The sequence below is a fragment of the Poecilia formosa genome, unplaced genomic scaffold (assembly GCF_000485575.1).
Source record: "Poecilia formosa unplaced genomic scaffold, Poecilia_formosa-5.1.2 Scaffold292, whole genome shotgun sequence".
In the NCBI taxonomy this organism is placed as follows: domain Eukaryota; kingdom Metazoa; phylum Chordata; class Actinopteri; order Cyprinodontiformes; family Poeciliidae; genus Poecilia; species Poecilia formosa.
Genome location: NW_006800231.1, coordinates 767,807 through 793,902, shown reverse-complemented (window position 1 = coordinate 793,902; position 26,096 = coordinate 767,807). Strand labels below are relative to the sequence as shown.

Here is a 26,096-nt window from a genome sequence, read left to right as displayed (position 1 = left end):
ATCTCCTCCACCTCCTTCCTGAATTACTATTACTGGTTAAAGTAATGCACCGTTCTGACCGAAACAACCAATCAGAACCAGTAGGATGCTCTTATCGCTGTCAATTAGCCTCATTCACTCACTGCTAAATGTGCTAATGATGGAGAAACAATTTATCACAAGAAACCGTTTATCCGTCATCATTGGCAGCTTTGCTAACTAAACTGAGCATTCACAGTTCGAATCTGCACAGCTCTGTCCTATGCTAGCTGCAGCACAGCACAAATCGAGGGGGAGGAAGGATGAGCAGCACCACATGAGATTATGATTGACAGCACTAAAACTCTCCTGCCTCTGACTGGTTGTTTCTAGCACTGGGAGAAGGCAGAGGAAATATATTTTTCACAGATTACCTCTCATACCGTACTGTCACAAAATCATGACAGTTTTAAAAGATATGTGAAAAAAAATATTTATGTAAGTGACATACTGCAACTTTAATTTCACTAGGAGAGAACAGGTCAGAAGGGACGTGGGTTAGAGCTGCTGCTGATTGACTCATCTGTTAAGTGGTAAAAGGTACAAGGGACAAGTTAAAAATATGAAAATGTTGGTAATTTTTTTTCCTTAATTCATTAAATTCTAGTGAAAAGGAGGCAAACAGTAGTTTGTAGCTAAGATAATTGTGCTAAATGGTTGATAATCTCACAGTCTACCCACCTCTCTTGGAGAAAAACTGGGTTATAAATTAACACTCTTGCCTTTTCTCTCTCTCCCTCTCTCTTTTCTTTGAAAACCTGATTTTATAACTTTTCTTAGCAGCATAGTAACTGCAACAGTCATTCTTGCTTCCTACTGACTGCTGCCAACAGTGTCACAGTGAAGTGCTCCAAGCAGGAACGAACCATTTAACACAGATAGGGAGAGGGGGGGTTCAGGGCGAATATGGATGTATGTTTTTTGATCTGGGAGTGGAAACTTTACATTTTTACTGCTAAAAACAATCTTTGAAAATACAATATGATTAATTTTGTAATTAACAGGGCCCTGATTATTTTTTTTAATTTCTGTGAACAAAAAATAAATAATTAAATTGTGGAGGGCCCCCTGTTGGTTAGGGCCCCTAGAATTGTCATCACTTTCCCCCCTATACCGCGGCTGGGTCCAAAAACAAATTTTTTGTCGTCAGAATTTAAAAACGGAAAGGTGTTTACATCAGAACTAGCTGTAATCTATATAATTTAAGGTTTATAGATATAGCTGCATGTCATCAACATAACAGTAGAACTTTCTCCCTTGCTGCTTGATGATTTTAACAATTCTGTTTACATGTATTTGGAAAGCACAGTGCCTTTCTTTTGCTGACCTCTCATATTTATTTATTTTTTCAATTAGTCCATCATAATTAGATTTTAACCATAAAAAAATCCCAACAAAGGCCAGGAAGTGATTATGGTAAATTTATTAAACATCAGCAGCTTTATAAACAGACAGAAAAGAAGTCCCGGCCTTCAACAACCATATGTAAAGTCTTACAACATGCCCATCTGAGTTACAGTAAACGGTGCTGAGTAAGTTCAAGTGCAGAGTCTCAGAAGTATGTACAAATACCTGGATAGATGATAAACAAGTCAAACCCACAAACAAACTGGACAATGTCTTAGCAATTTCTTAATGGTTACTTTAGTTAGATTTTATATTGACTTCTTTTTCTCATTCTGTATTTAATAAACCACGCAAGAAAGACTCACAAGGATAGAGGTCTATAAAATGTTTAGCACGAGCGCACGGAGGTGGATTTTTTTTTTTTTTTTTTTTTTTAGTATTTATAAGTTCATTTATTATTCATGGCCTGCTTAAAGGCACTGCCACAATACAGAGGGGAAGCTACTGTCCATCACTCACACAAGACAGTCCATTCTAATGTCTAGAGTATATGGGTGGTGGGGTTAAGAGGGAGCCGCTATAGGTAAATCTCATAGAAATCGTCGAGCTCTTCATGAAACAAGTCCCATTCGTCCTCTGAATCTGTTACTTCATCGTCGGTTCCTGCAGCAAGCAGCATGAGAAGCATCTCACTCAGCTCAAACGTCACCATTTCCTCGTCGTCGTTGTCGAACGAGTCGGTGCTTTCTCTCTCGTCAAAGATGTCCCACAGTGGCGTCCGCCTCGAGTTCTGAGAATTGGAACGGGTCTTACAAAGTGTCTACTGGATCTCACACACACAGAAACTAACTGCTTTTCACTTTCTTTAATCTGCTTTTCCTATTCTCAACTATCTTCTTGCTTTCCAGCTCCACTACGAAGTGGTCACTTAACAGAACTGGTCACTGTACAGCTTTGCGAATGCATTTTAGCAGGTTTGGGAAATGTGTTTACCCGGTTCCTGTTACTGGATCCAGTCTGTCTTCTCTGCGGCTGAGCTTCCTCTAGACGTCCATCAGGGAAGGCGTGTTTGTAGAAGCAGTTTGAGCCAAAAGGACAAGTTCCACGACCTTCATCGAAGTACCGACATGGTTTACTCCTACAGATACCAGACAACAGAAACAGAGGTCAGGCTTTCTCGGTGAAAGCAGCGACAAAAGAAAAGTAAATGGATTTAGTTTGAATAAAAACCAAAATAAATCTAAATATTTTATCAACTTGATTTGATGTCAGCCACTAAGCAGAGCAGCAGTGCTCATGTAGGAAGCAGGCGACGTACCCCATGCCATCTTTGTATTTCTGGATTAGCTTCTGCTTGTCCTCTTTGTCCTCCACCCAGTACTCACTTGGGATGACAAAGTTGGATGTGATTCGACACTCTGGACAGGACCTAACGAAAGAAAGAGCAGATTACCAGTCATCATCCTTCAGGTCAACAGAGCCATCCTAACTATGGCCTCTTTAAATAACCTATAGAGTTATTATCACACCACCTTTAATAAAACTTAAGAGTCTCTCACATTAGTCAACTTTAGGGCCAAAACAATTCCTCGAATGATTCGAGTACCTCGATTATTAAAATTCCTCGAGGAAAATTTTACCTGCCTTGTGTCCGGGTTTTATTACTTAGTGCACCGTGTTCCGCCGGGAACATTATTTGTTTACGCGGAGATCTGACTTCCACCTCTGAGTTGTTGACGAAAGCTAAGTTTTAGAGGCATAACGTTCAATTTTCAAGTTCGGCCCATGGGGATTTTATTGATTGATGATAATGCCCAGGTTTTCATCGTTTTTGGGGGACCAATAAGCATCCTTAAAATGAATGACGTGATGCCTCTGGGAGCTGCTGGTTGAAAGTGAATGGCGGGAAGAGCGAGCGCTGCGGGAGTATTTATACAGGTGAGCGGATAGATTGAACAATGCGGGCGGCTGAGTAGTTGATGCTTTCAGAGTAAGTGCAACTTTACGGACGAACCACACAATAAATTTCATGTCATCCCAGTCTCAACAAACTAGTGGCGGAAAGAATCGCAGTGGTACATGGCTGGTAGATGAGTTTCTTAGTGTGACGAACGAAGGTGCTGTAAATATCCCGTATTGCTCCCCCCTGTTCTTATGTTCGTCCCCTGGTCTACCGGTCCCTGGACTTAAGCTCGTCTGTCCCCTGGTCTGTTTCCTCCCCTCCACCCCCTTCTTACATCACCTGCCTCCCAACCCGGGTTAGGGTCAGGGCATCCTGCATGTTTTAGTTCTCTCCCTGGTTTAACGAACCAGGGAGAGTAGAAGAACATTGACTTGGTCAGAACATTGTTTCTACCAACAGGGAGAGAAAACATGCAGGATGCCGGCCCTCCAGGTCCCACTTGGGGCACTACTGGTTTAGGCTGTATATTCAGAAAGATCAATACCTGGTAAACAGTGGAAAATATACCATGATAGAATTCCTATTTATACAGGTTGAAAATTAACTGTATAAAGAAGTGTTAATTTTTTTATACAGTGAATAAAAAGTTAACCATATAATATTTTATTACATGGCTAATTTTTTATGGTTCTGTCTGAATTAGGACAAAGTTATGAATCTTTGTCCTAATTCAGAAACATTCTTACATACTGTTTGTCCCTTAGACTGTGTTGGAAGATGCAGAGTGAAGTCACTGCTCTCCAAGCTACAGAAATAAGTCTGCTTACTTGATAATTTTGCTCTCGAACTGCTTGGCACTCCTCCACTTGCGAATGCATTTCAGACAGTAACAGTGGCTGCAGTTGGAGAGGATCCCAAAACGACGCTCGCTTGGGTTGGACTTCTCGAACACAACCTCCATACACACACCACACATCATGTCCTTACTGCGCTGGATGGCAAAAGAAATCTCCATGTCTTTCTCATGAGCTTCAATGCACGCCTGGAAGGAGGACAGATAACCAACACTTTAGTACTGCAGGGTTTGGAATAAACATGCTCTGTCTGACTCCCGCTTGATTCCTTCACCTTGGTGTGCTCTGAGCGCTGGGAACTGTCACTGGGATGGAGAACCTGCAGGCCACACATGTCACACACATCACCATGGAGATAAGCACAGTTGACTCCGTAGCGGCACTCTCCAACAGCAGCGTATGGACAGAGCTGCTTCCTCAGGTCTTTGTTGTCTGGGTCTGCGTCTCTGTCAAACTCCTCAATGAGAGGGGCCGAGCTCTCCACTTTCACTGGCTCAGCTGTGAAAACACACACACACGCACGCACGCACGCACGCACGCACGCACGCACACACACACACACACACACACACACAATTTACTAAATGTTTCATTGTTGCGCTGCAGAGTGGATAAGTCCTGCTCTCTGTCTGATCAACATTTACCCCATTTAAATGTGAACGTTTACTATCTGCAACATTTCTTCAGGATGGAGGTGAAAATGTCTTGAACTGCTGTAATACCAACTTTTTCCCTCATAATACAGAACTTGCCACTTTTTGTTAAAATGTAAAATTTGACCAAAACTACAGCCATGAAACTATCTGCTCCTACTGGAATTAGTGAGAAATAGCCTGAGCAGCTGAATGGAAACATGCTGAAGATCCGAGTCTGAAACTTTTCTTGGATTTATGGTATTAAAAGTTTTAGAGTGCCCTGCGTGAGGACGACATCATGCCTGAGCACAAACTCCCACAGAATGTGTGCACGATGTCTCGCACACACTGCTCAAGCAAATACTGTCAACAGGAACCAACACACCTAGTTTCTAGAATCCCAGCTGCATGAGCTGAAAGCACATAAAGCCTGTGATCCTGGCTGACTGGCCTTTATGACGGATAAAAGTCAAAGTGGTTGCTAATGTACCTCAAGAGCCACCATACAGCATTCAGGACAGGGGCCACTAGAGACTGGACTGTAGACGTTCATTGAAAGCCCAACCAAGAATTAATGCACTTACTGTACAGTACATGGACATATTTGTCTCATTTAATATTTGAATTAAAAATTATTTCAGGGCTTTTACTAGTTCTACATGTGAGATATGAAATATAGTTGTGAGGAAGTTGTGTACATTTTGTTTAATTTTTAGAATGATTTAAAAACTAAGATTTGATATTTCACTTAGATGCCCCTGAAAGTTGTTCAGTAGCAATGATCACATCCAAACATCTAAAATGACTTAATAATGTCACATTTTCAAACATTAATATCACTACCAACGTCAGGTGAGTGAAGCCGTTCACTCACCTCGTCCACAGTACGGCTGTCCTGGAACAAACTCTGCAGCGTTGACCCAGTCCTGAGCCCCTGACCCAGGCGACATGTCCCTTGGTTCTGGGTCAGCCGGGTCGGGTGGGTCGGCCGGGTCGGCCTGGGAGACAGAGGCCAGCGGCAGCGTCTGGGTGTTTGGCAGCTCCTCTTTCTTTATGGGTTTACTGTGCTCAAACCTAAACAAGCAAAACAGAACCCATCATCAGAGCAGAACCCATCATCAGAGCAGAACCCATCTACTCACTTCCTGAATTGAAAGAAAAAAAACTAAAAACTTGAATACAGTAAAATAAAAAAAAGATAATTTTTAACTCTAACCCCAGCCTACTAAAACCATTTCAGACTAAAGGTTCACACACCTGTCTACAGTTGCCTTTGATATATAATTCAAACATTGATAGACATATTTGATGCGTAATTACTTGATTTTGAGGGCATTTGACAAAAGATAATGGTTATTTCTTGCTTCATGGTTAGTTACTGGATTATATTTTATGGTAAGGTTTAACATCAGTCATGGTGCAACACTAACCTAATTCTGAACATTAAGAAGACCAGGGGAATGGTTGTGGATTTCCACAGACATGAGTAGAACCACTGTTGTAAAAAAAAAAATTGCGATGAGGAGTTCCCAAGTCTTGAAGAAAAAAATGTGGACTTTGTAATCAGGATTTATTGTATATCTACAACTAAGAGAATATTATAATGAAGAAACAAAATGTGATGGGGAAGTGAACCAAATGTAGTACTAGAAATATTGTTGTTGCATTTAACTACAAATGATCAAAATCTATTTATATATACATTATGCTAGTATGCTGGCATGTCAGAAATATACAGTAAGACAGTACCAAATATGTCGAAGAAATGGAGAAAACCCCCTCGCTCCCCCCCCAAAAAACATTTCTGTCACATTCTCAGATGAAGGATGGTTTCAACCTGCTCATTAAGACCGGGGGAATTCAACTGAAAAAAAAAAGTGTCTTTTTTAATCACTTCATCTATTAAGAGAAAACAACCAGCAACGCAACAAATCTGCTGGAGGCAATGTGGTTCTGAGGACCTGAGTCACTCGTTTTTTGGAGCTGCTCAACATGTTATTTTTTGGGATTATATTTACTTTTCCTACAGAAAATATTAAGATAGTTTATTACATGGCATGTGCATCTTAATATTTTGGCTACCAAGCCAAAAAGGAAGACCAGCACTTATCTAAAATACGTCTGACAGCGGTGAGAAACGCAGCGGCTATGAAATGGATAAAATGACATTCAGCCAAAGATTCAAGGAAACAATACAAAATGAGAAATGGAGCAAATTTATTACTCATAAAATATTATAGATGGACACTGAATAGACTTATTGAAACTTAAATATGTCACAATATCTGCTATGTCCTTTTGTTCATATTTGTTTATTTTTGTTATATGTCCATTTGCCAAGGCTCTTGAAGGTTTTTTTTATATAATTTATTTTGTTTCTTCTTCATGGTGCAATAAAAAGCAAAATGTAGGTGAAAAAATAATAATTATACTAATAATACTAGTATTGCAAGATTTTTAAATGTCAAGCAGCTCAACTTCCAGATAACACTTCATCTATAATATATACACATGTTGGCTTTAAGTAGTATTATCTGACATCAAAATTTGCACATTGAGTGCAAACAGTGTGATAAAATAATTTTCCAAAACCTAGTCATGTTTATGTCAACAAGCAGAAACCCTCAGAGCTTCTGGGGGGCTGGGCATCAATCACAAAAACAAATGAACAAGAATGTACAAAGTGAACGCAAACATACTGACATTCACAAACACCTCATAGCAACATTTTATCTTCATACAAATGGGTTTTATGTAAAAACATAAAACCATTTATGTTTTTAACCACAAATTGGTAAAAAGGTAATTTTAGTAGTGGGTAGTGATGAGTTCCAAATACCTGATCAAAACGCTCATTTATTAACCAATCACACAATTCAAAAGCTGAAAATAAACCAAATCAACCTTCTTCACACATCAGCTCCTCTGACCCATCCAAACAGACTCACATATAGAGATTCACCAGGGCTAGTTATGAGACACAGTGTGCAAAAAGATACCCAGAAAGCTTGTGGAGTTTGAGGAGGGGGAGGGTACTGGAGCTATGCATAAAGAGAAAAGGAGTGAGCTGAAGCAGAATGAACCTGGTGAACCCAACAACAGCAGCCTGAGAGGAGAGGAGGAGAGGAGGGGAGGAGGGGAGCGGAAGGGAGAGGAAGGGAGGGGGTCAGTCTGACAAAGAGAGACAGAAAAAAAAAAAACTGTTATGCAATTACTATTTGGACTGCAGTGTATTCTGTCTGGCCCTAGGGGCTGCAGGGGGAAGAGAGGGAGAAACACAAACACAGAGTAAGGGAAGCTTCAAATGCTAATGACAACATTCACAGCATGTTGGAGTGTTTTAAATGAACAGATTATCTGTCTAAATCAGCATCATAGTGTAGCTAAAGTGCAAGTAGTTAAGTGTACAGTGCAGTTAAAAAAAAAAAGAATGGAACATGTCAGTGTTAAGTTTTAATGTTTACATTCCACCAAAAAAGGAAAAAATATAAACACCTGTTAATCTGCCCTGATGTTCAAGAAAATTATCATTTTCTTCAGTACGTATGCATAAAATAATTAACATCTTCAACTTGGACATACAAAGTGAACTCAGATTACAATTTTTGATCACAACATACTGTTTGTGGTTGGAACTATAAAAAAAAACTTTGGTTAAAAGGAATTGGATATTATTCAGGACCTGTCAGGTCCCTGTATGGCCGGTGTCAGAGTCTGGTCTGCATTGCCGCCACGGCTGCCCTTTGTCACCGATTCTGTTCATCACTTTCATGGACAGAATTTCTAGGCGCAGCCAAGGTGTTAAGGGGATCCGTTTTGGTGGCCGTCGGATCGCATCTCTGCTTTTTGAGGATGATGTGGTCCAGGGTTGTCCTGCCCCAAGTGGAGGAGTTAAAGTATCTCGGGATCTTGTTCATGAATGAGCGAAGAAGGTAGTGGGAGATCGACAGGCGGATTAGTGCAGCGTCTGGAGTGAAGCGGGCACCGTCCGTTGTGGTGAAGAGAGAGCTGAGTCAAAAACTGAAGCTCTTGATTTACTGGTTGATCTTCCTTCCTACCCTCATATACGGTCATGAGCTTTGGGTCATGACCGAAAGAACAAGGTCACGGATACAAGCAGCCGAAATGGGTTTTCCATTAATGAATGGATGGATGGATATTATTCAGTTTTTCTTTTAGAATCTCAGAAATCAAGCTACAACATCTGAATTGATTGATCAATCAGTCCGGCCCAGAGTCCAGGACACTCCTGTAGATGAGATTTTAATCTCAAATCGTTTTAATCCCAAATAAATAAATGTTAAAATAAAAAAAAAGTGGTGGGATAAATAACAAATAAAACATTTTGGTTTTGTAACATTCAATTTTGAACTAAATATTTCAGTTCCATCAACTGAATGATTGCTGTGCTTTAGTAGATGAGCTTAGATGAGTTTATAATAAAACTCATCCACCCACTATCCACCATCTACCAGCTTAGTCCTGCAAATGGTGACTGTCAACACACTCAGGCTGCCCATGTCCAAAAAAAAATAGGATGGGTAACATTATTGTTGGAATGATAAATAAAAATAAGCAATACCACAATGTGTATAAATATGTAAGCAGCGACAAAAGCTGCTTTTCTGATTAAAGTGAAAGCATTTAGGGAAATGTTTCATTTTGTGCCCTAATCTAATCCACTATGAGAAGTAAGTGTGTCATTTCTTTAGGACTGCACAACACAAATTTAAAGCTATCATAATATTGTTGTAGACAAAATGCATATCATAAAGAACTGCCTTATCTGCAACAAAGGCCAGCTGATTATTTAAGTACCAGTCATTTGGACTCACTGTGTCTGTCATATACTTGGTAACATATTTTTGATGTGATAAAAAACATTTCAGAAACCAATGTGACAGTAAGGTGGGCATCAACAAGAACCAACTGTTTCAATAAAAACATCATACATGAATTTAATTTTCTCTGGGGTCTATGTTTGTTATGAATCTACGTTTGTTATGAATCCAAAACATAAATTCATTTAGGCCCTAAGCTGAAAGCACATAAAAAGAACTTGGAGGTGTTTAAACAAAAAAGGATGCATGGGAGTCAGCTGCATGAGATTTCTGGCACCAAGAACCACAACTGCAAATCCACAACATCCATCACATTAAGCAATTCATTCTCCAGCACCGTTTCCTACTGACCTAAAGAGCATCAGAAACATAGAGCCAAAGGAGGCAGCCGCATGTCGACAAAACTTTACAAATTTATGTTTTTTCAAAGCTTCCTCTCACCAAAGAGCAGCTGATGAGCTTAACAGCAACTCCACAGTTTATAGACAACACATTGACTGGAGCAGCTGTCTCACATATCAGAGTCACTTGAGGAGCAAGCAGCATAGCTAAGATGCCCCTCCAGCAAGGCTGTCATTGGTTCAGAGCATGGCTACTTTTAGAAAACTAGTAACAACAATCTAGATTAGTAATTTCCCAGCCCATATTAGCTTTGCATGCATATCTTATTTATTTTGGCATATGTTTGTAAAATTCCTGGAGTAGTCAATACCTGCAGCGATCTCCAAACACACAGTTTCCCTTCTGAAAGAACTTGCATATCATGGCTGCAGGTTTGCTGCTTGAAAGATCATGAGAGTATCGACAGCTGTCTCCTTCTTTGCAAAGACCATGCATGAAATACCTGCAAATTCAAATGTGAAAAAGACAAGTACAAGAATTAGAAAAGAATAAGGTAATCATTTTAAAATTAATAATTTAGCAGAACTGAAAGGCTGAACACTCATCTAGAAGTACAGAAGACAGTTAAGGATAAATGCATCCTACTGCTTTAATACTGAAACTATATTCCTCATCACTGACAATAAAACTATTGGAATGACGAATCAATCAGGAATTTACCACCAGATCCTATCTTTCCCTACAGTGTGTACTGCTTACCGCCAGGCTGCTTTAAGGTGAAAGAATATAAAGTTCTTATGAAGTATGGTTTATGGTTTTATCAAGGTGTGGCAGTATGTATAAGTTTGACACGTTTGCCAGTCGGATAATAGTTGACAATGTACGTAACATAGCTAGCTAGCCGGCCGCTAAAGTGGCTCAGTGGCCATAGTCAACACAATAACAGAGGACTCCAGCTAGCTCAGTAACAGAGCCGAGGTTGTCGTCAGGCTGTTAATCGGCCACTAACCGTCCTCACAAACCAATATTCGTGTCAACCAATAGCTGAATATGCCCTGACACTATAATACTCGAAGATAGCGCTCTACCTGCAGGTTACGTGTTTTGTCCAACCTCCTGTTACTGAAGGAGCCACCGTAGACGCTGCTGCTGCCTCCGCCATTTCTGTTTATGTTGAGAAGCTACAGCCGGATGTTCCGGACAGCTCCGCTTAGGCTCGGCTACTTTCGGAGCGAACGAACGGGATCGATGATTACCGAAAAACCTATTTTGACTCTTTATTATACAACTTAATTTTTTGTTTAAATTATAATGGTCTCGTCTTAATTAGTCACATCATATGGAATTCATTTAATTTCATGAAAGAAAAAAAAATAACTGAAGAAGAGTCACATTGTTTAAATAGCGGTTAAGTGAAGGTTTAGTTTAATCTCTGAGTCACATTCTGTGAACATGAGCTTCCTCCGGCCTCCTCCAGATGGCGCTGCTCGGAAGCTGGATTGAAACATGTAGTGTGTTGTCAGGAAATACTGGTGGAGTGTTCTGCAACTCTAAGGAAAATAACAATTTCAGGGAATTTTTATGACTATTTCTAACCAAGAATAAACCTAGCACAAGCATAGCTAAAATAAATTTTAATATAATGGAAAAAGAAGGCTGCATAGTGCCACAGTTGGTAGCACTGCTGCCTTGCAGCAAGAAGGTCCTGGGTTTGCATCCTAGCCTGCAGTCTTTCTGCATGGTCTCTAAATTCTCCTTAGGTGTGTGCGCATGATTGTTTGTTCCGTCTGTCTCTGGACGGGTTGCCATGTGATAGACTGGTGACCTGTCCAGGGTGACCTTGCCTGTTGATCGCTGGAGATAGGCACCAGCACCCCTGATGACCCCAATGGGATAAGGGTGTAAGAAAATGGATGGAAAAGTTACATTCTTTGTCACTCATTTTAGAAAGGGAAACTCAAATTACATAATTTATTATTACACATAGTAAATGGCAAATGATAAATAAATAAGAAAATAAAGATTTTAAGTGGCAAAGATTTTATTCTTCATTCCCTCATGCATACTGCATGCAAAGACATCTGGCTCTCAGCCACTGGAGATCAGGATGACCTAGAGGTCACGCTTCTCTGACCTCCACGGCAGGAAACAACAAATAACAAGGCAAAAATAGTTCCTGCAATGACTTTGGAAGGTTAAAATACCTATAGTGTACATTTATAGTGGAGTCGTACTGCCATTGCTAGCAGTAGAAATGCCAAAACAGCAGTGCTCCAGTCATTTTCGATGTCACCATAACGACACAGAGGCGTACTAACCTGCTCACTCAAATCCTTATGTGTATTTTGACTGAGTAAACACTTAATTGAAGGACGTAGTGCAAGTACTGGGACGGGGCCTATGTACATGACATACGTCACCAGTAATCACTATGGTAGCACTGGCAGACCTAGACGGACTATGGCAGGAAAGTCTGATGAGATAGCACAAAACATATTAAAATGGCAGAGAAGGTCCCCAAGATACTGTTCTTATGAGAAAGCACTCTTTTTAATGACAAGGAGTGGTTAGTTAAAAAATGGTATCCTGTCCAGCAAAATAAAACAGTCAATGAACTGTATAGTTCTTGCAATGTGAAAACATGAAAAGTTTTAGATGAAAACTGAAACACCAAATGGCACCATCAGGTGTTGCACCATGCACCGACTTGGTTTTGACTGTCAATATACATTACTTGCTCTCCACTGGTGTAGTAGATCAGCAGTTTTAAATTACACTGGTAATTTAAAACAAGCAGGCAGGTCTTCTATATTTTGAGTTTTAACCAGCCGTTTATTTGGAACATTTTAAAGGTCCATTCATCTACTGTTACTATACCCAACACTTACGCTGGTAGTGTTATTCAGCTTTGGTGGTTCCCTCTATCGCCAAAGGTTGCTTGTCAACATCCTTAGAATGTTGCCTCATTGGTATACTTCTTCTGAATAATGCCTTTTCCTTTTAGACTATGCAGGGTTGTAATGTAAAGCTCTTCTCCAGTCACACTGGTTATTTTACTGAAGATTCAAACAATCATTGTTTTAATTCTTAGTCATCATACAAGTGAGCTTGTGCAAACGAGGGAAACGGCTGGGTGTCTACATCTCTGCAGCACTACTATGCAGTTATGTGCCAACTTGGAAAATTAATTTGAATAACTGAAAGAATTTTGATGCTAATAAGTCTCAATTTCTTTCTTTTTTAGTGTATATTATATCTAGATATTACTTTGGTAACCTTAGGCCAAGTATTCTAGAATTAAGGAAGAATTATTCATGGATTACTTGTGAAAAAACAATAATGAACACCTGCAGAAAAAGAAGAATAGTTAAAAATTGATGACGACACGTGAACATTTAAACCCACAGTATTTATTTGGATTCTAAAAACTAGACTGACATGATTGACATCCCGGCTCAGAAGGTCATTTCTAAACAAAAAAATGAACCATATAAATAAAGGATTCTGTCAGACTGTGGTTAGTTGAGCTGTCTGAGGAGTAAACTAGAGGCAAATTGACTTGGGGCTGACCGAAGCTAATATGGCTCTACAACAAAGTAATACACAGAGTGTTGGGTTCTGCTCTGCTGTCATTTTGCACCAGCTGCAACAAAGAGCAAAATTATCTAATCTGAAACCGAGTCAACACCTGCTGGACTGTTTCAATTTGGATCAGCAGGAAGCTACCCAATGAACGGGACCGAAACTTTACAGAGGACTTTCAACTTCTCTAATTAGAACAAACGTTGTTTTAGTGCAGTGAAGTAACTACTGATTCTGTCAGAAAATGTAATATCTGAAGCAAGAGCTAGATGTTTCTAAAGTCAAAGTTGATGCCACAGGTCAGCAGAACAGAACCTAGCACTAGGAAGGATTTGATGTCTGACGTTTTTTATGCTCTCCATGACGACGACCCTGTAGGTGGGTGAATGAGCGAGACCGTATAATCTAACCAAACCCAGAGACTCCTACTGACACACCACTTCCACTCTTGATGAACAATTCATATAAAGTAATAATGACTGTGTAAACAAAAAAAGCAATAAAATTTACTTGCACATTAAAAAAAGTATTAGTCACATTAATACAGAAATAAATGGCACATTGAATTCCTAATTTTAAAAGAAAGTGGTGCTTTTCTTTACTGAGGAGACATGTTAAATAAATTACTACCATAAATGTTACATACAAATCTGGAGTAGTATATACAAATGAATTGTTAGACACAAACTACAGTTTTTAATTTTATGTTTAGACAGCAGTAGAAGTGTATGATACAATGTAGGGGGTTGTGCTGAACAAATTTGGGCCGGAGTGTGTGGGTTGGTGGCTGGTTGGCTTGCTGTAGGTGGAGGAGGGGCCGTCTTTCCAAACCATAAACCGTCCAGGAAACAGAATCGCCTGTATGGACTGGCTCTGGAACGATCACGTCCAACATGATGGAAGCCTTGGGAGCAAAGGAACACTGGTTCACTTTCACTTTGTTAAAGGAAAATTATGCCATCTTTCTCCATCCCAGCTCAAACTCTTAGTCGAGTTCTGATTGTTCAGTTTTGTGTTTCAACGCAGTAAGAGAAACACAGAGAATGACTGTCAGCTTGATGGGAAGGAATGGAAAGTGTAAGTTAGACTGGGTCCGAAGTGCAAGGAAACAATACTACTGTGGTAAAAAAATAAAAATAAAATGACATAATTTTCCTTTTACAACTTGTTTCCAATCCAATTTGTGTCCATCCCTAAATCTATCTCTGACACATCCCATACTATCATGGTATCCCTCCATGTCCCATCTCCCTGACCTCCTATAGATTGTTCTGAAGACATAATAGAAATCCCTGCTTTTTCCTTCAACATCCCTTAAAAGTCTCCATGGTAACAGTGGTTGGATAGAAGCACAGGGGCCGTGAGCTGAGTGGAGCTGAGTAAAGAAACCGTTGTCTACTTTGTAAACACGTATAGATTCTGAATCTCCAGATGGCTCTTCTGGTTTGGTCTTCACAACTGGATCATGGCTTTCACAAGATGTCTCCTCCTGTGGAGAACAGGTGGCCATAACCAAAGTTTTCTCATTCTGATACAAACTTCTGATTCCTAAAAAAAAAAAAAGAAAAAAAAAGAAAAAAACTCCAAAAGAAAAACAAATCCTTCACGAACCATTACAGAGTTCTCCTGCTCCTCTGTCTCCATAGCAACATGCTTGCCAAAACATAGCATCAGCGGGCTGCGTGAGGCAGTGAGAGCAGAGCTTTATGAGGACTGTGCGCTCCTCAGGGCAGGTTTGGTCCATCAACCCAGCAGTTAGTCCTTGAGATTCTAGTCTGGGCAGTCTAATGAGTTCATTGTGCAGCTTGGCTGCCTCCAGTTCCTCCGTCATTCCTCCTTAAAGTGTGAGTGGGGTTTGGACTGAAGGAGCATGTGTTGGTTTACAGGAGGAGGGTCTGGAAGGATGGTGATGCTGGTCCAAGCTGCAGGATACCTCCCAAAGACGCCTGTTGATTTTGTGCATATAACACACAGTGTTCAGACACTTGGGGAGTTGATTTTTCTGGGACTTTTTCTTCTTTATAGTAGAAACACTGCAACATGTGACATTAGATTATTAGTTCAACACTAGTGAACAGTGGTGAAAGGCCCCTTTCCCTCTTTGTTCTGCTGAGGTTGGCCAGCAGAGGCTCCATCAGGCACAGCAGCGCCCCCCAGTGTTTCCTGGTAGCATGGGCTCCTCCCCTCTAGGCGTCTGACAGGCAGCTCTGGATACTGTCCATCCACAGCTGGGCATTTGAACTCTCCTGGGCACACAAGTTATACATGCGCTTGGCCGTCTTCAGCTGAGAGTGGGAGAGACAGGACAGTTAGAACCACTGAAATACACGGAATACTTTTTGCCTTATGAAAGTATTCACACCCTTTGCACTCTTATACATTGGAAACTGGAACGTATTTTACTGACTTTCCTTCCTGCCTGTCCTTTCTTGTGTTGATCTATTTTGTTTCTGCACCATAATGAGTGTTTCTGTATTTGAAGGACAGAAATGTTTGCAAACTCACATCAAAGAAGGCTTTCTCCTCCACGTTTTTCGGCGCTCCCATGGCAGGTGTTCCCACTGTGACCGACTCCACGTCCGACAGCTCGATCACACCTTTACAGTCTTTGTCCTGCCTGCTGTCGTAGTATCGCAGCTGGAAAAGGAGCCATGTTAGCGACAGGAGGAGGTCACAATCAGAACGGTATTCTTTAGTTTGGGTTGGTGGGGCTGTGTGATAAATTTCACCTGATGTTTCGTCTTATCCAGCACAAACCACCTAGGTTTCCATGGTTTCAGCAATGCTCCTCTTTTGTACAAAATGCCTTCAAAACTCCTGATGGGGAAGAAATGTTAAAAATGAGAGCAGTTCTGTTGAGGTGTGGGATGATCAGCAGTTAAAACTTCATCATCATTTAACCTGTTTATAGGTGAAGCTCAATAAATCAGCATAGAATTGAAACTCAAAAAAAATATTTTACAAGGTGTAAACATTATATTATTCATGTCATATTTATTTATGTTCATTTTGAGGATTGTGGTTCACAGCTAATAAAACACTGAAAAGTCAGCTTCCTAATGACCTTTTCTAACCTACCATAACAGCATTTTACTTTTTAAACTTAATTACTGAAATTAATTAGCTTTTTCATGACATTCAAATTTGGATGCATCTGTATTTAGCAGGTTTTGATGTTTGTTTCTGTCTCTATATTCACACTGCAGGTCTTAATCCTCAGTTCTGACTTCTTGGCAGTTGTTCACATTTCCAAATATATGTGACTTGTGTGCAATTTCCTGTGTGAACTGCAATAATGTCACATGCAGTGAGCGTGCTCAGTTTGTAGAAGTAAACATGGATGCTAATGATGGAGGATCTGAGCTTCCCCTCACAGACGGCCGCCCTCTGGGGAACAGACCTGTTCTCACTCTCCGTGCTCTGGAACTGGCTGTAGAGCGTGCTGGTACTCGGCCGACCCGCGACAGGCGTGGACGTGGCGCTAGCTTCACAGTCCAGACCCAGCTTGATGGAAGATCCAACTCTGCTGTCCTGCAGGCAGACGCCCTGGGATCGCCGCTGGTGGCTTAGGTTGGAGGACATCAACAGAGAACTGGAGAATGACGGCTGTTAAGAGAGAGAGATAATATTCAGAATCACATTTAAAATCAGTTCTAATACTGTTACTAGGTAACAGCATTAGTTACTAGGTAACAGTATTAGTATGTGGGTGGGAAATGAAACTCTTATCTCACTTTGCTTTCCAGTTTGGTCTCGGTCCTCTGTGTGGTCTTGATTTTGTCCCACGTGTCCTTCCACTTCTCCGATGTGTGGCCGAGCTCAGCCTCCAGGTCCTGCAGATCTTGCAGCAGTTTAGTGATGGCGTCAGGTATCACTTTGCTTAGGTTGTCGTAACATGGCCACACAATGTGCCGCTGAGACTTTGGAGCACCGGTGTCAGCTTTCTCTGCCGTCTCCTCTGCCAGGCTCTCCTGCCGGCTCCTCAGCTCCCAGTCATACGGGGGTCCATCAGACAGAGTTTCCTCCAAGTAGAAGTCCCACACCTTCAGGTTGGAAATGAACGTGTACGGCCGCAGGACCTGTAACACATTTCCACATCAGCCTCGTCTTAATGATTTAAGAACTCCGATTCCCGCAACGATCCCGGAATGTTCCTGAGTCATGTTCCTTTAATATTCTGAGTCTAGATTTCATTCAACCTCAGTAACAAGTGCAATTGTCACTACAAGATAGACGGAAGCTGCCCTCACCTCCTCATCCTCTGGAGAGTACATGTAGTTGTAGAAGACGGGGGCTTTCTTGTTGAGTCTGTCGACGTAGTCCCACACAGACTTGCACACCTGAGGATTTCTCCTGTCGCTTTTCTCCTCGTACAACACTCCTACATCCACACAGTGATCAGCGTCACACAACCGCACAGTCAGACAAACATGAGCAGATCTACTGCGGCTGTGGCTCACCCAGCTCAATGCGGTCATAGTCCGAGTCCAGCAGGAAGGTGCGGAAGCGGTTGGACATGTAATGGTAGGCCAGGAACTTCAGGTAGTATTGGCTGAACTCAAACTCCATGGGGAACTGAAGGTGGATCTGAAGGATGCAGAAGGGTTGTTAGGATGACAACACAGTTCTTTAAACAAAGAAGCAGTTTTTATGCTGTTCAGTTCATTCAAACAGACATTTTCATCTTGGCTAAACTCAGTGTTTTGCTCTAGAAATGTGTGACTACAGGCTTAAGAGCAGGAAGCAACATCTTTCTGTAGCCCAACTCCACAGGAACACAGATGGCCATACATACACCATATGTATGGCCATACAAAATAAGGTAATTTTATTTATAAAGCACATTTTCAACAACAAGGCAATTCAAAGTGCTTTACATATGTAGAGAACAAGGAAGGGAACTTGAGGACTGCTGACATTTCTGCACAGAGGGTTTTATCTGTTTGAATCCAGGTCAGAGGTAAGACAGCAGAGGTCTCAGACAGGACAAATACAGTGTCAAGTCTAAAGATGTCAGACTATTTTCACAACTTTGAGTTCGTTAAGGTTTGCAAACATTTGTTTCAGCACACCAAAGCATTTCATCCTGGTTTTGGTCTGGTCTTTATTGAACCAATGCAGCACCTTTTTTTCTTCAACACTTGGGAAAACACAGGAGCTCATGTTCAGCTCAATGACTAAAAATGCCGAGGTCCTCATCCATCACATTGAGTTGTTTGCTTCTTGCTAACCCTGAGTAGCAACACTGCACAGTCTGACCTGGGATAGAGATGTTGACCCCACCTGGTGTACACAGTCGAGGAACTGCAGAAAGACGGGGGTGAAGCCACTGCTCTGGCTGCCCAGCGTCTGCGCACCCCGGTGGCTGAACCTGTGGCCAAACGACAGCCACTCCTTCTCTACCAGCAGTCGGAAACCATCAAATGTTCTATAGTATGGGTCAGACAGCAGCTGCACCAGGGACACCACCTACAAAAACACAGTTCAAACTCCTGGATTAAAAAAGTAACAAATAAAAGCAGATTTTGTGTTGAGCTACATATCTTTGTCGTGGTCCAACCTGTGTTGTAACGTCCCAGCCGTCCTCCAGGCTGACCATGACCGAGGAGCCGGTGTCCAGAAGCTCCACCACCAAAACGGACACCTGCAGCACTCTGTGCAACTGGAAACACGGCCAATTTCAGGTCAGAGTCCTGTCATGGCTGAGCATCTACACTAAAGCTGTAAAACCAATAAATACTGACCAGAGTCATCCACTCCGAGTCCTCTAGGAGGCGCAGGAAGCTCATGTTTGGCTCCGTAGTTTGGGAGCTCGGCACACAGGCTTTCATCAGCTTCTTGAAACTGTTCTTCACCTGCCGCACGTCACACACCTCGATGGGGATCACCTCCCACTGCTGGAACGAGTCCTGCTTTCCTCCCTGATGACAACATGTCATTCTCTTCACTTACATTTAATGAATACCCTTTTTTATTTTTGCACCAAACATCACATATGAGTTTGACAGAGTGCCAAAACAGACCACATGATAGCTTTTACCAAAAGAACAGATTTTCCCAAAGTATCTGGAGCAACATCCTGCATTACACACATCTGTCATTCACATGAATGTTTTTATGACCCTGAAGTTTTATACTCAGAAAGGAAATCTTTTCCAAATGCCTTTGTCCCTTAATAAAGTAGCTCTCATGTGAATGAACTTATTTAGCTAATTTAGAAATTCAAAAAGTTTTTATTATGTAATTAGTTAATTTTAAAGAGTGGTTAATATATTAAATCTTTAATGGAAATTGGCTTTATGAATAAAACAATGAAATGTGTAGAATGTTTAAAAGCTTTATCCTGAGGAACTTTATAAACGTTATGGGTCTCTGACTGAGCCAAGAAAACCTACTATAAGTATGGTCTTAAAGTCTGTCTAGCTCCATTGCTCATAATTTCCCAAATCCACTTCTGATTGGCTGATTGGACCCTCATGATGTCTCCTCCAGAAATTCTCAGCTTCCAAAGCAGCAGTCTTCAGAGACAGAACCCAGCAAGGAGCTTTGTCCCTGATCAAATTACAACGCTCAGTTGGGGGAAATGTTTTGTGTGCATGTTATACGGTGAAATTCTTCAATGTTCTGTTTTGTTTTAACTCTACAACTCTGACCTGTTTAACATGACACTGATTTTTTTCATTTGATGCCCATTTGTTCCTTCTGCCCAACTTGGTGCCCAAACAAACTGAACCAGAACCAGCAACAACTAACTTTTGTTCAGAAAAGCAAAGCTTTAGTTCTGCATATTAGCATAACAGTTTTCTTAGCATTATACTGCTGATCATATGCCAACCCATAATCAGAGCAAACATTCAATAACTGCTGATAGTCAGCTCTGCTGGGTGAGAGAACAGATCATCAGCGTAGTATCACCGATCCTACAAATAGTTTTACAGAGTTTCAACTGTTCTGACAAGACATCCGTGTACAAGTTAAACACTGCAGATTATTGATTTAACAACCACATTTTTTGTCAAATCAATATCAATTAATTTAATTTGTCTAAATCAATTTTAGACAAATACTTTGTCTAAAACAGCAGCTAACTGAAGACTAAGACATACTATCTTCTAGTTCTTTTGTGGAGTCCTGTTATTGTGATCATGCAGTATGACTAGTGACATTCTTTAGCGTTTCTTCTCACCTTGAGTTGGGCCTTGTCCCCGATAATGTAGAGGTAGGCTTTCTGCTGGCGCAGGAACAGCGGATCATTTGGCCCTCCATTGGGCTGTGGAGATTCCTTGCCAGCCAAACGTGTCCCAATGTCTGGGTTGTAGGCACTTAGACGGCCACTGCCCCGGATGCTGCCCCATTTACCTGCAGGGGACACACATACACACAAAGTCAAGTCTTCCAAGACATCATGATGTGAACCTTTAATCAACACTTCATGTTGAAGACCATTGTAAAGGATCATTCTGTTTTACTGAAAGAGCTGGAATGATCCTTCAATGTGACGGCGTCTGACTGCTCACATTCAGCTGCTACCAGCCAAGATCTGAAGCAAGGCAGCGATGAGTAAAAACTGCCCAGCTCACTTCGCTACATCTGCATCATGATGATTAATCAGCGGAGGGAAGAATCAAACAGAAACAAACAGGACGTCAGAGTCCAGCTGCAGCGGCAGCAGCATGCACACAACACACACAAGCAGTAACAACAAACCCCTTAGTCTGTGCAGAGACACTGCTTTTTCCAGAAGGACACCACACTGAAGCTACTGTTAGATATCTGATTGGTTAGAGAGGAGTGCAGGAAGAGTGAGGGGGCGTGGCCTACTGTACCTCTAGGAGAGTTCCTAGCTTTGCCAGAGACTTTGGGCTGAGAGAGGGAGATGACTTTCGCCTTTTGACCAAGTGCTGAGGTCAAATGACAGAGACGGCTTGTTAACCAACAGCGTTAAACAACGGAGGATGGTTCACTGGTTTGCACTGATTTCACACATGATGTAAAAGGAGTGTGTTCACTGACACACCATCAACCCTGATCAGTCCTCATTTCACTATGAGGACAGACTAGCAGCTCACCTCCTCTGCTGAAGGTTCCAGGGATGTCCTCCTTGTTGCCCAGAACCTGCTTCATCAGGTCTCCAATCTTCGGCTGCCTGAGCTTATCGGATGACTCTGTGTACAGCAAAAGCTGTCAGCCTGCAGACAAGGGTCCTCTAACAGCAACATGTGCTTTCAGAGTGTGTGCACTGACCAGATGTGTTCATGTGTGTGGATGTGAAGCCACTCAGGGTGTTTCTGCCGGTACTCTCACTGTAGGAGGGCATGGAGCTGATGATGGCTTGGAGGTATTTCTCCTGCTCCAGGCTGGTGGAGTCTGCTTGAGACGGCACTAGTTGAGATGAAAAACAGAAACAAAATGTTAGGCTTGAGCTGAGAGCTACGTCTCATCAATAACTGAGGTGTTAAAAGGAGCTTTTCCCTTTATTGTTTGCTGCACTTCACCAATAATTTATTATCAGACAAAGATAACCTGACTAAATATGAAATAAAGTTTTGAAATGATCATTTACTTAACTATTTTTCCTTAGTGAAAAACATCTGCCATTTATATTTGCTCAGAAGACTTTAGATTGATAATAATAATGTTTGATGACCTGAAACATTGTGTGATCAAAATGCAGCCAGAATAAACTTGAAATGGTGCAAATATTTTTTCACAGGACTGTATCTGCGCAAAGTTGACAAAGTGGATGTTTTATATCTGATTAAGTAAGCCTCACTAATTCAGCATTCAGCTCAGATAATAAGTTATATGTGGCTTCTTTGAAGTCCAACTGTCTCTTCCTATAAAGTCTAAACATTACTAAAATATAAATATGAACATGGTGTGCACAAAGACGACCAATAAGAGCTACACAATAGGCTGCAGTCATCCAGGACATGACAGAACTGCAACAGAAGGCAACTGAACGTCTCTCTTTTCTTCAAGATATCAAGAAAAGATATCTACCTCCCTTCTTTTAATGAAAGAACTGAAATGACTGTTAGGAATGTGCCCAGACAGTCATCTTGACATAATGTTGTACCTGCAGTCGGCGCATTGGGAGACTTGAAGAAGCTGACGACTCCCTTGCCATGAAGGCCTGCAGAGCGCAACAGGACGGCCTTGGTGCGCGAGTGTCTCCAGCACACGACAGGGAAGCGATTCTGTCTGTAGCAGCGGCAGATCCTATTAATGGTGGAGTCCGGAATGTTCTGAGGGATGATCAGCAGGCCGGGGTAGCTGGAACACAAGAGGTGGAACCATTTTTATTTGTCTGTCTGTCTTTTCTACGCACTCTGCAAAAGGATTCACACCCCTGAAAATTTGTTGCATTTTGTCTTGGTACAAACAATAGTTTTGAAGGATTTTATTGGGATTTCATGTCACAGACCAACATGGTGCATCAATGTAAAATGGACAGAAAAGGATTCAGTTTTCAGAAACTGGGGTTTGAGAAAAATGTTGAAAACTATTTGTCATTTCCTTTTATTCACATTATTTCATTACCTTGTTTTCACTTAAAATCCCCACAAAATACACCAAATATATATGCCATGTGGAAATGCTCAAAGGGTGTAAATAGTTTAGAAAGGCCTTCTACATCTGTAGACTGACTACTGCTGCTGTACCTCCTGCAGACTGTGTACATGCGATTAGCTGTAGAAATCCTGAACGGCTCATTCTTAGATCGCGTCAGGCTGTTGCTCAGCGTGCCCAGACCGAGGCGCTGGTAGTCACGGCAACAGGCGCGCTCAACAACGTTGCTCATAGTCTGTCTGTCTGAAGAGCGGATGGTAGAGGACAGAGTCAGGGCGCTCTGATCCACTTCCTCTGAAACTGTGGAGAAAATTGATTGATTTAAACTTTAGACCCACAATTCATTTAATTTGTTAAATGATGAAAAACAAATCGTTAAAAAACTGATCGGCCTTTTTCCTTGTAATACCTGAGATTTCATCTTCATCCAGCTCGGACTGGAAGCTGCTCCTGTTCTCCCAGGTGGCTGGAACCTCCTTCTTCCTGCCCACATATTGACGACTAATGGTCCTCTTTGCATTCTTCACCAGGTTTTTGGAAAGTGTCCTGAAGAGGATAAGGACATTCTCAAAGATTTGTATGAATGTGGATCACTCCGAGTAACTTATTTTTGGGGTTTTGAAGTCTGAAATTGAGAAAATCTAAAAGTAAATTTAAACAGTTCTGACAAGTTGTCACATGGATACACATTCAGATTTATTAATACTCTGGGCATTTATTATGTTTCTGTTTTTTGTGTTTCTGATTTTTTCTTATTATTATGATTCTCCACTAAAACTCATTGCTGCCTATACCCAAAGACTTATTCTAACTTTTATTTGGTGTCCGGGTTCAGTAGCCACACCGCCACTTAGATAAAAAAAAACTGAGGGACATATTGTATTTTTATTTATTTTTTTTACTTTCTAAATAACTCATACAGAAATTACATTAAGAAACCAAAATGGTTCAGAGACTTGAGTGACTCGCAAAGCAGCGAGTCTTTGGATCATGATCATGTGTTTATAGGAATATATTTTAGTTTATTTTCATCCACTTAAGTCGCAATTAGGAGTTTTCTGGTTGATCACTGATCTTTCAAAAGCCTGACTTACCAAAACTACAAAAACTTGTTTTAACTGCACATGAGGTAGAGCGAATTGCTGTAAATTGAATAAACTAAACAAAAGAAACACTTCCTTTAGTCTTAAATTTGTTCACATTTTAAAATGAGACCTGTTTTTCAGATTTTTGCAATGGTAGAAAAGATTGGTGGATAAAATCACCTCTACATGTAAGCATCAACCGATCACCTAAAATTAAGGACATCACAATGGCAGCCATTTTGCAACATTCATATGTTGTACTAATCTGGAGGTTTGGCTGGAGGCTATCTACATAAAATGTATTGTTAATCAGTTAAATATAAATCTCCACTGAGCTGATCTTTAGAATTAACCGGTTTTCTAAATCATCTTATGTTCTCAGTAGCAACTATTAGTTCTGAAAGCAACAGCTTTATGTGCTTCATCTCTGTGTCACTAATGCATAAACAGAAAACCATGATTCACAAATATCCAGTTTAACCTCCTTATGTTTCTGGGTCACAAACAAGCCTCAAAGTAAATCCTTCCTGTACTTGGCCCAACAAACAACCAATCCAATGACTCGTCTGCTTTCCGAGTTCTGAGTACTTGATGAAATAATGAAATGGTAAGTTACAAAGCAAACCTATAACAACACTCCTTCCCAGTTAGTGAGACTTGGTGTGATTGGGCCAATGGATAAAGTCAAGCTGAAGGAGTGAAAACTGAGCTATTCTTTGATTTATTTGAATAAAAGTCTTTTTGTCTCTTACCTTAATGACTGGTTCTTATCCTTGGTTTTGGGCTCCAACACCAGCTTGCCACTTTGACCAACTGTGAAGGCAAAGGTGCCCTGGACATGCTGAGGAAAGCGCAGCTTATGTAAGTGCTTCCTGAAACTCTCAGCCAGGTCTGATGCAACCTCTTCATCAAAAGCAATTTTCATTAGCTGCAGGTAAGACAGAAAGAGAAGGACATTTGATCACCTGTGGGTTACAAGCGAAGGTCTAACAGAGGATGGCTGATTATGAGAGGTAAGTACCTGGAAGGTGCAGGATCGGAGCTGAAGCCCCTCCTGGACAAATTGGTCCATGGTTAGAGTGACAGAGATCCTCTTCTCCTTGGTCAGAGAGGCGATGGGGAAGGAGCGAGTCACTATCTGTTCACCCACTGAAGGAAAAGACACCAGTTTGGTTCATCAGAATAATGAACCAAAAATCCAGCACGCCTCAGATGATCTTTTCTTCCTCACCTAATGCATCACTTGGTGTGCCCTTGAAGATAAGCCGGTAAGTTGTAAGAAAGATGGCGCCCTCTGCAGGAAGAAGAGGTGGTCCTCCCATCTGCCCAGTGGCCTCTTCGCGGCCATCAGGGATGAGGTGGACCCGCATGCCATCCATCACCAGCTCCTCACCGGGCAGCAGCGTTGGCCTTAGCAACTTGGGCTGCAGATGAAAACAAAACAAAAACCAAGAAGAAGCCATAAATAATTTGAAGTCGAAAAACAAGAAAATGAAGAAAAGTAAAGCAGACTTGCATTTAGCTTTTTTTCCCAGTAGATCAGTCCTTTATTTAGCACCTTTTCAGGTTTGTGAAAATAATTTAGAAAAACTAACAGAAAAGATAACTTTGTGTTTGTGCTTTAAAGTTAAACTGCTGACAAGACTGGATGTTTGACTGCAAGTAGTAACTTTAAACTGTGCCAATACTTTAGGCCTTCACGCACTAAAAACATCACTCCCATGCTTTGAAATCATGCGACCTGCACTGATTACCCAGAGAGCAAAATACGAGTGAATCAACGTTGAAATATAGTTAAGCAGCAACACTGAATCCATGTTGAAGAATGACACTGAAATGATATTAAAAGTGGTCGGTGACTGACATGTCGAATCAACATTAATAACTGACACTATATCAATGTTGTTTCAACAATC

At 41.1% G+C, this 26,096-nt stretch overlaps 2 protein-coding genes across 2 annotated transcripts in view; both read right to left on the bottom strand.

Annotated features, from left to right (window-relative positions):
- Positions 1 to 1,424: 1,424 nt before the first annotated feature.
- On the bottom strand, positions 1,425 to 11,136 carry mkrn1 (makorin, ring finger protein, 1). Its single transcript, XM_007572030.2, has 8 exons — positions 11,029 to 11,136; positions 10,311 to 10,442; positions 5,632 to 5,831; positions 4,397 to 4,620; positions 4,096 to 4,310; positions 2,684 to 2,794; positions 2,359 to 2,503; positions 1,425 to 2,155 (listed from the first exon to the last, which is right to left on the bottom strand). Exons 1-8 carry the CDS (start codon positions 11,100 to 11,102, stop codon positions 1,943 to 1,945), a joined length of 1,314 nt encoding a protein of 437 aa, XP_007572092.1. The 5' UTR covers positions 11,103 to 11,136; the 3' UTR covers positions 1,425 to 1,942.
- Positions 11,137 to 13,330: 2,194 nt separating this feature from the next.
- sbf1 (SET binding factor 1) overlaps positions 13,331 to 26,096 on the bottom strand; it is a 65,714-nt gene continuing 52,948 nt past the window's right edge. Inside the window, exons 23-42 of the mRNA XM_007572029.2 lie at positions 25,412 to 25,604; positions 25,202 to 25,329; positions 24,933 to 25,108; positions 23,505 to 23,641; positions 23,188 to 23,395; positions 22,602 to 22,798; positions 21,767 to 21,904; positions 21,592 to 21,687; positions 21,349 to 21,423; positions 20,709 to 20,881; positions 19,267 to 19,443; positions 19,083 to 19,184; positions 18,806 to 18,991; positions 17,983 to 18,109; positions 17,773 to 17,903; positions 17,257 to 17,601; positions 16,923 to 17,128; positions 16,252 to 16,339; positions 16,028 to 16,159; positions 13,331 to 15,807 (exon numbers count right to left, since the gene is read on the bottom strand). Of these exons, the coding sequence (XP_007572091.1) occupies positions 15,709 to 15,807; positions 16,028 to 16,159; positions 16,252 to 16,339; positions 16,923 to 17,128; positions 17,257 to 17,601; positions 17,773 to 17,903; positions 17,983 to 18,109; positions 18,806 to 18,991; positions 19,083 to 19,184; positions 19,267 to 19,443; positions 20,709 to 20,881; positions 21,349 to 21,423; positions 21,592 to 21,687; positions 21,767 to 21,904; positions 22,602 to 22,798; positions 23,188 to 23,395; positions 23,505 to 23,641; positions 24,933 to 25,108; positions 25,202 to 25,329; positions 25,412 to 25,604 (3,114 nt within the window). The 3' untranslated portion in view covers positions 13,331 to 15,708. The remainder of the gene's footprint in view (positions 15,808 to 16,027; positions 16,160 to 16,251; positions 16,340 to 16,922; positions 17,129 to 17,256; positions 17,602 to 17,772; positions 17,904 to 17,982; positions 18,110 to 18,805; positions 18,992 to 19,082; positions 19,185 to 19,266; positions 19,444 to 20,708; positions 20,882 to 21,348; positions 21,424 to 21,591; positions 21,688 to 21,766; positions 21,905 to 22,601; positions 22,799 to 23,187; positions 23,396 to 23,504; positions 23,642 to 24,932; positions 25,109 to 25,201; positions 25,330 to 25,411; positions 25,605 to 26,096) is intronic.